We start from the raw sequence: 14,695 nt of genomic DNA, 5'->3' as shown, positions 1-14,695 counted from the left end.
CTCCTGTCGCTTTGGTGTCTGTGAGTGTGTGTTGTTTCTCTCTCCTGTGTAAGAACACAGCTGCCTGCCGGTCTCCCGCTGGCTGTCGCAGCTTCTCTGACTAGCTTTTCGCCTCCTGCCTCTCCTTCTCTTTCCGCTTAGCTCCTTGTCTTCTGGTAAGTGCGACAAACACTCCTCCAAGCCCTTTAAGAAGTTGCAGGGTGCGGTTTGTGGTGTTCGAAACTTGCAACTTTGAGATTGCCCGTGAACTGTAGAAGAACTTTCCATTGTTTTATTTATAATTGAAATGTGTTACTCAGGAAGGTATGTGGGTGATAATCTGCTGGATTCCCCATACAAGTGAAAAATTCTCAGAGAAGGAAAAAAAAGCAATAAAGTGTATTAAGAAGATAAAATTTAGAAATAATTTCTTGCTGTTAATTAATATGGTAAGGAACGATTTAAAAGTAGCGGAATTCTTTGACTTTTTTTTTTTCCTTTTTGTTGATTTATCTTGAGGTTACTTTTAGGAATTGAATTGTCTTGTGGTTTACAAAGATTCAGTTATTCTGTTTTAAAGTAAATGTGGGCTATGAGTTTAAAGGATATCCATGGAATTAATATTAAAAACACCTTTGACTGTGGCCTCTGAGGAATGAAGAATAAATCAAATACAACCCAACTTTTGCAGTTAGACTAGCCATACTAAAACTCCTGTGGAAAGTCAGTTTAAATTCATTGCTTTGAAGTTGGGGTTGACTTTAGATTTTATTCCATCCTCAGAAGCCTCCCTAACACTTTAAAACCCACATATGTATTTAAACCAATACATGTTACTGCTTTTAGTTTTGATTTTAAAAGGATTCTCTTCCCTTGATTTGCAAAGAAGAAGGGCTAAATGCCATGGCTCCTTTTAGAAGAGCTTAAAATAACTTCTGGCTGGACAGCAGGTGCCATGTATCTTTTTCCGATTTAGGGGAGGGTAAGTTATATATAGATGAGTGTACCCAACAAGTAGGGGTCAGGATAAAGAAATGCCAGTGATGGAAACAATAAGGCTGTTTATTGCATCATTTAATCATAAAGTTGGTGCATTCAAGTGGGCAAGAGAAAAAAGTACTTCCTTCAAAGTGAATGAGTACTTAAGTGGGCGGCCTAGGACTGTAGGTTGAATTTTCCGTTCTTGTTGGAGTCCAAGCACTTGACAGCCCCTGCCCTGAGAAGAAAAGAGGAAGCTGTGCAGTATGGGGAACAGTATGTTTTTGTTTTTCCTCTCAGGCCACCACAACAGCAAAACCTGTGCATTATGAGAACCCCGTCATATTTTTATGCTGTTAATTAGCAGCATGACTGTTAAGCACCATTTACAAATAAAATGCACCATCACTTAAAGGCCTAAGTCAACTCTATTGCAACCCGAGAAATGAAGATAGCCAGAAATCCTGGAATTCTTTGACTCAGCTTGGACTTCAGCCCCTATTTCCAAAGAGGCCATATTATATATGGATATTATATATGGATTATTTCTCAAGTTCATTCCGTCCCTATTCATTAAACATTGCTATTTCTTAAAAATTACAAAGTTATCCTGGAGCTTTTTGACTGAGAAAAAAAGAGTTGTAATCTTTTTCTTTTCCTAAAAGAAATTCAGTTTTTATATTGGAACAAAAAAGTATTATAGAAATTCAATAAATTATTATCTTGACCATCACCATGGTTCCAAACTAGTTTGTTGGTTAATTTTACCTTCCTCCATTCTCCATTTTATTCCAAAAATGAAGCTAGTTTGAACCTCAGAAAACATATTTTGTTGATGGATAATTATGTGTTGCTCATTTGAGAAAAGGAAAATACTTGAAAAACAAGAAAGTATTTCCTGTATATAGTATAATAATTCATTTATATCAATGTACTCATATTTATCAAATCTTCACTTATAAATTAGAATAGAGTTTCGGACCGCTGTTGTTATGAGTGCTTTTAGTAAGTTCTGTGGCTCTTGTATTAAATGTTTTAACTTTGAAAAAAAAAAATAACACCACTTTAAACATTTTAAGTATAGACATCTCTGTACTTACAATGACCATAAGTCTACATAGAATAATGTAAGAGAGGGGTAACACAAGTTGGCTTAAGCAATATGGTAAATAAAAAATGAAAAACAATATCTTGAATTATTCCATTAATGTCAGTGAAAGGAATTTCTACTGGAATTAAAGACCAAAACCAAAAATATGCTAATAGTGTGAATTGCTTTGGAAAAATGGCTTCCCACTGTTTCTACCTAACTAACTGCAACATCAAGGGTTTGTGAAAGTACATTCATTTTATGTTAGAAATTGTAATTAGTAGGTGGCCTTTTGGGAATATCCATACCTTTTACATATAACTGGGTTAACTATATAAAACTTGACTATGCTTACCACTAGATACTACTCCCAGTATGGAGGTGAATCACTCTGTACAGCTCTCAGGAGAACCCCAGTCAACACCTCCAGGGGACAGTTCATCATTACTGAGTCAAAGTGGCCTGGAGAAGCAAGATGATAAGGATTCCTCAACCACACTCCAAACAACAGAGGATAAGGCAAGTGTGCAGTCTGAACAGGGAGTTCAAGATATCTCTGAGGAACTAAATCGACAACTGGAAGACATCATTAACACCTATGGGTCTGCTACTGAAAAAGAGGGTCCCGTCAAGACAAAGGAGCCACCTGAGAACATAGAACCACTGGACAATGAGGATTTGGATGGTGATGAGGCCACTGAAGAGACTGAGAGAGAACCCTTGTCTTCTGGAGAACCAACCACAACCAAAGAGCCTGTCAGCAATAAAGAGCAAAAATTGGAAAAGAAAATCCTTAAAGGATTAGGCAAGTACTTATGTTCTAATGCATGACTTTCCTTTGATGATTCCTTCATCAGGAAGGAGCACTTCCTCCAACCTTCACTAAAAGCCACATCTCATTTTTGGATTACTGTAACAGCTTCTTGTAAGGTCTCCCTACACTTCCTTTGCTATACTTGGTGCTTAGCTGCTTCCTCTCAAAAGAGAAGAAGTGAACTTTTGAACATGTTACTCACCTACCCTGTTTCCCCAGTGGTTTCCCACCGCTCTTAGGAAAAGACTAAAATTCTTAACATGGTCTTTCAGGCCCTAATGGTCTAACCCAAATTAGTCTCCCGAGCTTTATCTCCCATCACTCTACACAGCATCTCCTTCCTGGACTCTCTGCCCCTCTCACCACCACTACTACTACTGACTAATGGCTAATCATTCTGATCTTCTCTATTAGTGTTTTGAACATAGCATGCTCTATCCACAAAGCCCACATATATACTATTTTCTCTACCTAGAAATCCCTACATGTTCAGCCCTTTGGGCACTTAACTTAGCATTTAGTTCACAATTCAAATGGCATTTTCTTAGCCCAACTCTAGATAAGATCTTCTTGTTTTCCGTTTCTGTTGTATCCTGTATCTTTCCTTCTGAGCATTTAGCAGTATATGAGAATGTTACATTTACTTTTTGTGATATTTGCTTAATGCATGTCTTCCCTTCCCCTAGCTGGTTTTAACTCAAGAACAGGGACTGTGTGTGTATTCAGACATCACTGGATGCCTAGTGTTTAAGACAGTGGATGACACATGCCAGGTGATCAGTAAATATTTGTTATAAGGATGAATGAACAAATAAATGAAAGGGAAATTGCTTAAAGCAAAGCTAGTGGAATCTGGATTTAAATAAAATATAAATATAGAGATTGTTTATATGTAAAATGATTATCAGATCGCTGAGTTGTATGTTCTATTACTATATAAAATATTTTTATTTCATAAAACTCTTTAAAAGGTATCAATTATAGAATGTCAAAAATTGCACAAAATATTTTTATTCTCATTAATTTGTTGATTCAGTAAATATGTATTAATACCTCATCTTTATGAGGTACTGTACTAAGTAAACAAAGATGAATAAGTCATCAAGAGCCTTTGGTTAAGGAGCTCTAAGTATGGAGAGAAAAACCTTGTTTTTCTAACTGTAATTATAATCTAATATGTTATATAGGATAGTGCTAAGAACAGGCATGGGAAAATTTTAGGTGACCTGGGATTTTACACCAAAAATGGCTGTGAAAGAAGGATGAGTTAATTTATTAGCTACCAGTGAAAGCATGTTACTGTACATAGGAGAACCCCTCTGCCTGTCTTCCTTGGTGAATTTCACTGTGACACTCTGTACAAATACCACCTTCTTTTTTTTTTTTTTTTTTAAAGATTTTATTTATTTATTTGACAGAGAGAGATCACAAGTAGACGGAGAGGCAGGCAGAGAGAGAGAGAGAGGGAAGCAGGCTTCTTGCTGAGCAGAGAGCCCGATGTGGGACTCGATCCCAGGACCTTGAGATCATGACCTGAGCCGAAGGCAGCGGCTTAACCCACTGAGCCACCCAGGCGCCCCAAATACCACCTTCTATATGGTACATTCCCAGACACACTCAGTAAGGGTTAGCATCACCTTTCTTACTTCTCCATTAAATTTTCTGCATCAATCATTTGTTTATATACCTGCCTCCCAAGGGAGGTAGAAAATATATCAGGGGCAGCTATAATGTCTTACGCATTTCTTGAAGATAGTGTGGCAAAGTGAAAGGTCATGGGCGCTGGAGTCAGAACTGGGTTTAGATTCCAATAACCAGGTATCTATAAATCCCAAAATATGTCTGCCGGCGTGGGATATCACTATCTTACTTAAAACCCATTGTGGACAATGTTTTCAAGAAAGGCTAAAAGACACATTTAAATAGGACATTTGACTCACCCAACATAAAGAATAAAATAACCCAAATAATACTTTAAAAATATCTACCAAGTTGCAAAGTGCAAGACTGGAATCACTCAAGGGTTCTGGATCTTTGAGAAAGAGAATAAAGTTGCTCTATGTTCAAAAGCTGTTTTTCCTTATCTAGCCAAGGCATTTCAGAAACGTCCCTTTGTATTAGCCATCGTTAAACTTCCCATAAGACAGTACAAAATTACATCATGGAGGGTTATGATTTCAAGTGTTCCTAATGGGAAATTCTTTTGCTTTATCATTTTATAACTATTTCTACAGAGGAATATGTATGTGTTGTATTGAGGGGATATGAAAAAAAGTAGGGATAAAATTAAAGATGACCAACTGTGGTTTCTTCTCTGTCTTCCATGAGTTATTTCAAAATCTATAGTGATGATCTAATTACCCGATTATCAAAAGAACTGTAGAGAAAGAAAACATTCCACAACTCTAATTCCACCACTGTCTCCAAGTTACCAGATTTCAACTGAATGTTTGATCAAAACCAATGTTTGTGAAGCCAGTGCCCACTTGTGTCCACCCTAACTACATGTGTCTCTGAACACCACTGGCATATTCTTCTAGGCACTGTAATGTTTCAGCTACATTATGGCTTAAACATTTTTAGGCTGATCGAAATATATAACCACCATTTTAAACATGATTTCAGCTGCCTGTAAGTAACTTTAATGGGCTTCCTAGCTGTTGATCGTCTAGACCAGTAGTTTTCAAACTTAACTGGGCATTAGAACCAAATACAGAATTTATGAAAAATGCTGTTCCTGAGCACAGAAATTCAGAATTGGGAGGATTTGAATGGAACCAAAGCACCAGGGGCAATTTTGATACAGACTGCAGAAACAATGATTCTTCTGTTTCAGAAAGTTCTTCTTCCACCCTTTTTTTTTTTTAATTTTTTTTAAATTTATTTGACAGACAGAGATCACAAGTAGGCAGAGAAGCAGGCAGAGAGAGAGGAAGGAAAGCTCTCTGCTGAGCAGAGAGCCCGATGCGGGGCTCGATCCCAGGACCCTGGGATCACGACCTGAGCCGAAAGCGGAGGCTTTAACCCACTGAGCCACCCAGGCTCCCCTTATTCCACCCTTTTGAAGAAAAAGTGAAGTGCTGACAGTGGTCTTCTTTAAAATCTATTTGTACCTTTTATAGAATTTTAGTAAATCATTTTACCAGCACCTGAAAATATATCCTTAGATTTTGCTTAGCTACTTGATCAAAGATGAGTCTTCCATTATTTCATGTTTATCTGATAATATCTGCTTTATTGGTATTTTTGAGATGATGAAACATTCTGGCTCTCTAACCCGAAATTTTCCACAGTATATACCTTGGCATATTTGAGATTTCAGAAAAAGTTAAAGGTTACTTACTGCCAGAATTCTTTGACTTTTGCTATATACAATGAAAATCTCCACTATAGATGGGCATAGTTTACAATATTTTCTGGACTGATTAGACCAAAGAGATCCTTCTTTCACAGAATACCTTTGATTATTTGGGAAATGTCTCTACAAACCAAGTACCTAGGACTTATTTTTCCCTGAGAGATTTCATAACCTCCCCACAATCAACACACTATACACCAAAACAGTTAGAGGAACATTTTTAAATCTCTTTAGTGGATAGAGCCACTTTCCCCTTGGCATCTGAACTGAAAGTGACAAAAACAGAGTCCCCATTAGACAGCACTCTGACATGTCTTAAGTATCTCACTTACCTCTCCCACCCCATCCTCCAGACTCACAGTATCTTATTAATCACTTCTCTGCCAACAGTACGTGGGCCGCACAAGCACCACAAGGTAATAAGCACAGAACAATGATAAAATATAATATACTTTCTGATATTCTGGTTGATAACTGATTGAGTAGGAAATCAAAAGTTTGAAGCATAAGCCTGGGAAGAAAACAAAGCTGATCCACAGGTCCAATCTGAGTTCAGAATACATCTAGTCAACCGACTAATTTTATAGACAGGGAAATTGAAGCTTAGAGAGTTTAAGAGTCTACAAAAAAAGGTTACTCAACTAGTTGATGTGATTATGAGATGAGTCATAAAGGAAGCAAGGGGGCAGAACTGAAGTCACTAATATTGCAGGATTGAAGATACATACAAACTAACTGGTATATTGGTTAAGGAGCATTTACCATAGCTCAGTTAATGGTTTTGCCTTTAGTTACCGTGACTTTCAGTTGTACCTCCTAGGAGCTTGACTAAGATGGTGGATTCCAAAATGTCTTTAGAAAGCCATTTGCTTACTCTTCCTTAGAAGGGGCACTTTCCCAGATGATTTGTTTCATCCATTTTTAGCTTGATTTCTAGTTTCACTGTGAAAGGGGAATAAACTGGTGCCTTAATACAACTGCTAAACTTTTGGAAGAGGTAGCAGAAGACCAGAAGAATTCAGGGAAAAGAGGAATCAACAGAGATTGCAAGGTTCATGAGTAGATTCACAGGGAAGTTAGATTTTAGACCAGGTCCTAAACAGAGAGAGAGGTTTAAAGAAATAGGTCAATTGGGACAGAAAAATATAACTTGAGCAAAGTAATTAGCACTCTCTTCTGATCAGAATTAGGAATAGATGTATTCATTTCTTACTGTTCTTCCTGGTGTTTTTCTTTTTCATTATAAGGTTTTGCTTTATTTTGTTTCCCCTGGAATAATCTCTTCATTTTTAGACTCTTAAAGGGTTTTTTTTTCCTTTTAAGAAAGTTTTCTTTATAGTTAGAGTCAAGAAATTACTAATAATTCAAACATATCATCAACTGACCTAATAAGAAGTCCAGGTCTACTCCCCAACTGGGTGAGAGGCAAAAGTTCCAAGTACATAAAACAAGGTGACTAAAACACGAAAGATATAAAATGTGGGCCAAATAAAAACAGTGTAACTAGAAAATACAGAGTAGGCAGTATTTTCAAAACTGATAAGCCATTAAAACCAAGCAAAACAAACAAAAACCAGACTATGAGAAGTAACAATGAGGGATAAGAGAATCCTGATAAATTTTAGAAGTCTGTTGTTTTTTCCCCAAAACATTTTGGAAAGACAAATATACCATCCAAACATTGTTATTTTTATTGTTGTCTAAATCAAGCTAAAAATGGTTACATTTATTCCAGTCATGGAATCAACAAATCCTAAATGCTAAACTCAGAACCCATTTAGTCAACTTAATAATTTTATAGAGAGGAAAATTTAGGCCTAGAGAGTTGAAGAGTCTATAAAAAGGGTTAATGTGTCAACTAGTCAGTGACACAGTCTGTTCTAGAACCCAGAGTCTAGTCCTTATCCTTAGTCCAGTGTGAATTTAAATACACTGTCCTTATAATCAACATACACAAATCTTATTTCTCTCAAAAGATATCTATAGATACTCAGAAATTATTTGTATCAGAGTCACTATTTTTAAATTGTGTTAGAAAACAAAATTAACATTGAAATTTGAATCTGGGTCTAACATTTGAAACAGAATATTCACGATATTTTCTAGCTTTAAGATTCTGCCATAACACATAGAAAGCAGGGAGGGAGAAGAGAGACACACTTGTGTGTCCAAGACCAAATTTTAGCCCCAAATTTCTAGAAGATAATTTTGGTAGAGAATAAGTCAGGGTTTAGACACTTACCAAATCTGCATAAACGTAGTATAAATAGTTATCACTATGCCAAAAGTTTAAGAAAAATTCCCATCCACATTTATATAGCTGACTTCAGTATCTCAATTTAAGTGTTTTAATTTCTTTGATGTAAAAATATTTCCTTTGCAGTATAATACTCCTTCAGTCTACAACTGTGCCTTTGGCCATAGCCATGTGTGACACAGCCATTCTTGTGGCTCATGTGGCCCTACCCCCTTGTAGACTTACCACAAAACTGAGTGTTTTGTGGAGGGAGGGCCATATGCCCTTCATGTGCCCTCCCCATTTTCAATGGGGACTTCAGGTCTGTCCCTCACTTTTTTTATGACTAATCTCAAAATCACACTGCTTTGGAATGACACCCTGGGGGAAAGACAGGTCACTCGCTCCTAATAAAATGTCCCTAAAAAAAAGTCAGTTTGTCTCTTGTGTCCAACACTATCACCAAATGACCTCATTTCTGTGGAACTGTAATTACAGCCTCTAATAGAAGATGAGCAATCCCTTTCCTAGTTCTCTTCTTCATGATAATACCACACAGCGTTCTAGTCTGGAAAACCAATGGAAGTCTAAAAATTAAGCTCCCTGATGTCACAAATTTATTCATTCTGTGCATGCCTATCTCCAAGTTCCCGGATATTTGTGTTGTTTTTGTTGAACGGCAAAATCATTTTTGAAGGATAAATTGATGCTTCTGAATGTTGACCTTTTAGGCAAAATAACAGGATGTGAGAGCAGAAAGATCTCCATGAGGGTGCCCAAAACAAAACCCTCTTCTCGTGGTTAAAGAAAATAAAAAGTTAAGATACTTGGTGTGGAGAGAAAAAGAGACTTATTGTACTCACTCAAATGTTTCTATCTACCCCAAATGAGACACATAATGGTTTTATGTGACCATAAGCATACTGAGAGGTTTCCTAAGCATATATTCAATGGCAGAGGTGAGAGTAAGATCTGTCATTCACAAAGTCAATCACAGAGTTGTCTTCAGGACAGTGTTCATTTAATTCACCTGCTACTAATGTGCACACGTTGGCTTTGCTTTGTTCCACTATTACTGACATTTACTGAAAACTTGTCATGGACCAAACATGATCTCGGTTCTGGACCAAATCTGATCCACAGCAATCTCTTTCCTCTAATAGATGGCACTCACTCAGGACATCAGTCTTCATGTGGCCCCCTTCCCAGACTGAAGACAAGGGGGGGGAGGGATGTCCCGACCAATGCACATCTCTCCTGGTTGCTTAAGAACTAACTCGGAGGGGCGCCTTGGTGGCTCAGTGGGTTAAGCCTCTGCCTTCGGCTCAGGTCATGATCCCAGGGTCCTAGGATCGAGCCCCACATCAGGCTTCTGCTCAGCAGTGAGCCTGCTTCCCCCTCTCTCTCTGTGCCTGCCTCTCTGCCTACTTGTGATCTCTGTCTGTCAAATAAATAAATAAAAAATCTTTTTAAAAAATAAATAAATAAAAATTTAAAAAATAAAAAATGAAAAAAAAGAACTAACTCCGAGCACAGGCACAGAGGAGGTGGGGCAGCAGTGATGACCAGTTGAAACTTGGCTCGATATGTCACAGGCCATAATTGGAAAGCTGGTGGGGTGCCTCTCACACCCACCTTCTCCCCATCTTAGGCCATGTCTCTAATCTGAACTGACTCACTGGGCAGAGATGGACAAAACCAGCTGTTAGCAATGAGGTCATGTTTTTTAAGAAAAAGTTTCCTTTTATTTCTCTGAGTTTCCTGGCATCCAAATTCCACATGGGAATGAAGGGATTTAGAGCAAGTAGATAAACCTTGGATTCAAGCCTTGACTCTGCCAGTGTTAATTATGTAAATTCGGATTTCGCTGGGCCTTAGATTTTTAATCTATAAAATTAACCATTTGTCTGAATCTTCTTTAAAGTCCTTCTAGACCTAAAATTCTTTGATGCCATTAGAGTTAGCAGATATAGCAAATAAAAGTACAGGATGCCAAGGAGAATTTGAACTTCAGTAAACAATGCAAAAGTTTTTTAGTATAATCATGTCCCATGTCCTGTATTTCATCTGGCAACCTTAATTTCATGATTTATCTGCCTCTCCAGGATAAAAGCAAATATTCTAGCAAAAGGGAAATGCCTATTCTTGGGGAAATGTTGTCAAAGTTGTTAATATTCTCACATAGATTTACATCAGGAAACATGGCCTCTACTGTGTGGATTGACCTTCCTATTCTAATTAGACAGACTGGCTGTCACTGTGTTCCACCTTGATCAGACACTTTGAAAAGACATCATCAGGGGTATATGCAGGCCCCAGGGTCCCTCTCCTCCCTGCCAACACTCAGCCCAATGGCTACTTTAAAACAAGATTTCCAGGCCCACAGAAAGGCAAATGGGGAGGCTGAGCTGAAGAAGACAAAAGGAAGAACAATGAGGAAAGAGAAGAATCTGAGATTCACCATCCAATAATCACGAACAAATGAGTCTTAAAATGTAGCATAAACTCCAAGTGGGATCAGAAAAGGAGACTGTCAACGAAGATTAAGCCTGGGTGGGAGGAAGGAAGGGCCAGGAAGGCTGAACCCATTATCACAAGAGACTCAAAAAGGCCTGTGGATAAGGCCCTCCAAGTCTTGGCTTGGTTTCCCTTCTATGTTGATTTAATTCTCTGCTAGGTGGGAAATATGAGCGGAACATTCTCATCCGAACCTCACAGAATGCATTCACACAGAAAAACAAGACAACTGGTTACCCCCCCCCCCTCAAAAGAGAGGAAAAAAGTACTGAAAGCAAAAAACAAAACCCAAAAATGGCAGACGAAACTGTCCAGACTCTGTGCTTTGGACTGGAAGTCTAGAACCGACGCATCAATGCGGGCAGTTTGGTGGGCGTCAGAAGTTTTGATTGGCTGTTCTGCCTCTTTTTTTTTTTTTTTTTTAATTAACCAATGGGGGAAAAGAGGTGACTTATACAAAGTCAGCATTTTTTATTCTTTTGAATATTTTCAAAACATTTTTCTAAATGTCTTGATGGGTTTTGTTTTCTTTAAAGGCAAAGAAGCCAACGTGCTGATGCAAAATCTGAACAAGCTGCAAACACCTGAAGAAAAACTGGATTTTTTATTCAAGAAATATGCTGAATTGGTAAGATGAGCTCTTTGTGTCAGAGAGGTTCAGGCCCTGGTTGGAGCTGAGAAAAGGCCATTCGTTTTTCGGGGACCTCATTAGAGACCATAGCTGGTTACCTCACACAAGCCAAAGCAAGAATCCATAAAAGCAGATTTTTTTTTAAAGGAAAAAAGAAAGAGAAAAACTGAGGGAAAACAGCACAACCAAGAAAGAGGATAACGCTGGAGTCTATTGGAGTCTAGCCTTCAATTATATGTATAATTTGGGGAACAGAAGAGAGAATTAGAGATCATTGAAAATTGCAGCTATTTTAAAGTTCTTTTTGGGTTTGTAAGAACACAGAAATATACTCGACCTAAAGGCAAACTTTCATTTCTTGTGCCTAGGTATTTTGAGGATCCCCCTCAGAAAGGCAGAGGGATGAGTTTTTCCTACCCTCAGCTTGTGACCCCTTTTCATTTGGGCTTGAAAACTCTATTCATTCAGTCAGTCAGTCAGTCAACCATTCATTTTTTCTCTTTGATCTACATTCTTCTCCCCACCCCACTGTGGCAGTGTTTGATGTGGGTTGCTTTGTGCCTAGTTCTAGGTTCTCCCCAGGCAGGGTCCCTCTGAATAAGGCCATTGGGAGGCAGGGAAGCCACTCAGAGACATCAGAGAATCCATGAAGGGCACTGCCTCCCCACCAGTACTCTTCCAGTGAGTCAGTTGGGAAAAAGTGGAGGGTTCAGTGAAGCCAGGCTCTCTGCGAGAGGAGTGCCATTTGAGGTCTGGGCACTACTCCCCAGGGTGTGTGACCCTCCACAGGGATGTGACATCCTCTCACATGACGCTATCCAATGTGCTCCTCCTTCCCATCGGCTTCCTTTTTTTGTTTTAAGATTTTATTTATTTATTTGTCAGAGATAGAGAGAGCACAAGCAGGGGAAGGGGCAGAGGGAGAAGCAGGCTCCCCAAAGAGCAGGGAACCCAAGGCAGGGCTCGATGCCAGGACACTGGGATCACGACCTGAGTCAAAGGCAGACACTTAACAGACTGAGCCACCCAGGCATACCCCTGGTTGCTTTCTCTAAAAAAATATTTTCACTCACTTATGTCTTTTGGACAGTGACAGGAGAATGACACTAAGTACACAGAGCAAAACACTTCCTCCAAGCGGCAGGCTGAAGGCAGATCTACCTTGCAGCTAATGAAGTTTGGTTCAGAACCTCTCACTAGCATGGGTCCCTCTGAGGCTCTGGATGCAATTCTCTTTTCTTAATTTTGGGGTTTTTTTCTGTGTGCTTTGTTTTTAAAAGAAAACCTCCAAAACTGAATGAACTTCAGGCACACAAGCCCCTCATCTTAACCCTATTGATGGACTGGAGTTTAACAAGTGACTTGTTTTCTTTTTCTAACTCCCGTCCTGTGGTCATGTTCCTCCCTGTCTTCTGTCACCTTGCCTCATCTTCTTGGGCTGAACAGTCCTGCAACAAGCCCAGAGGGACTCCAGAACCCTGAGTCACTGGCTGGTTGTTTAACTATGCCAACACTTTTTAATTGTTTTTTAATCACGTAAACCCCATATCATGATGATATGAGAAATGCTGCAGACACAAGCAAATATATCACTAATCCCATAACCTAAAACACAAACTTTGATTTTTCTGTCTTCATTCCCAGTTCTGCTATAGAAGAAGATATAATTTTTATAACAATTACTATAAGGTAGATACATAATTTGGTATCCAGTTTTGATGACTTATACGATGAACAATTTCCCATGCAGTTTAGAGTCTTTATAATTATATTTTGTGATAGTTTTGTCATTTTCCATGGAGTGACCATTATCTCCTGGTTCTCTGATTTGGGGACATTGGATTCCTTCTACTGTTTGCTTTACCAAATACTGCTGCTCTACACATCGTCATGCATTAGATCTGTTCCTTCTCCTTCGTTTTATGATCCATGATCCCAATCCAGAATTGGGATTACTGAATCAAACTGCATGAATGCCTTTTGGTTTTTCAGGTGTTTTTTTATTTTTTTTTAAAGATTTTATTTATTTATTTGACAGAGAGAGATCACAAGTAGACAGAGAAGCAAGCAGAGAGAGAGGGGGAGCAGAGCTCTCTCCGCTGAGCAGAGAGCCCGATGTGGGACTTGATCCCAGGACCCTGAGATCATGACCTGAGCCAAAGGCAGTGGCCCAACCCACTGAGCCACCCAGGCACCCCTTTCAGGTGTTTTTTAAATGGTCATAGTATTTTCCAAAAGAATGACAAAAATTTATAAAGTGAGTATCAAGTGTTTCAACTTGTTTTTATCTCAGCTTGTTTAACATTAGCTATTAACCATCCATGAGCAGTTTCAATGCCATAAAATAAGTTAGGTTTCAGAAATATTTTTCCCAAAAATAAGGCCCCCATTCTGGGTCCATCCTTGGTCTCTTTGGTACTTTCCCACATCGTTTTCTCTTTGCCCCTCCGATTTACCTCTTTTTCCCAAAGCCATTCATCTTTCTAGTGCCATGCTCAATACTTGACTGGACTGGCAGCATTCCAGCCATATGGGAAGCTGGGGGAGGGGCTGCAGTCCTCAGCAGCACATCAGAGAAGCATCACTTGTTCCGTCTGCCTGAGATTTTCTTCCTGAGCCACAGCTGTTCACCCTAGGAACATCCTCCACCTACTCACCTTCCCAGTCAGGAGTCCCCCGATGGAGGTTATCTTTCCAGAGAGCCTGCTCAACTCAAGCCTTAGTTACTGTACATTGGCATTTATATCATTCCTATAATAAACTTTAAAATCCCAAAGGTCATTCTAGAAAAAATGAATAGGAGAAAATTGGCCAAAAACCCATTAAATTTCCTTTTCAGAAAGGAAAAATTATGAATAATTTCAGTCTTTTACTTGGAGACTAAAACCTATTTCATTGCTCACTGATTTGGATATTAATATAAAATGTGTCTGACATGTAAGTGTTAACATAAAATAAATCATCAAATTCAAAGCTATGAATCAAACTGCCACTCTAGCTCACTCACCCTTCCAGATTCTGAATCCTATAATATCACCTACTATTGTTTTCATTAACAACATTAACAAATAAGGATACATTTATTTAAAAAC

The 14,695-nt window shown here is 38.6% G+C and overlaps 1 protein-coding gene across 1 annotated transcript in view; it reads left to right on the top strand.

Annotated features, from left to right (window-relative positions):
• TXLNB (taxilin beta) overlaps window positions 1–14,695 on the top strand; it is a 55,033-nt gene continuing 40,338 nt past the window's right edge. Inside the window, exons 1-3 of the mRNA XM_047732221.1 lie at window positions 1–155; window positions 2,409–2,852; window positions 11,509–11,600. Of these exons, the coding sequence (XP_047588177.1) occupies window positions 2,423–2,852; window positions 11,509–11,600 (522 nt within the window). The 5' untranslated portion in view covers window positions 1–155; window positions 2,409–2,422. The remainder of the gene's footprint in view (window positions 156–2,408; window positions 2,853–11,508; window positions 11,601–14,695) is intronic.

The sequence above is a fragment of the Lutra lutra genome, chromosome 6, assembly GCF_902655055.1.
Source record: "Lutra lutra chromosome 6, mLutLut1.2, whole genome shotgun sequence".
Classification (NCBI taxonomy): domain Eukaryota; kingdom Metazoa; phylum Chordata; class Mammalia; order Carnivora; family Mustelidae; genus Lutra; species Lutra lutra.
Note: the sequence above shows the minus strand (reverse complement) of the source record. Positions and strands in the feature narration are given on the sequence as shown.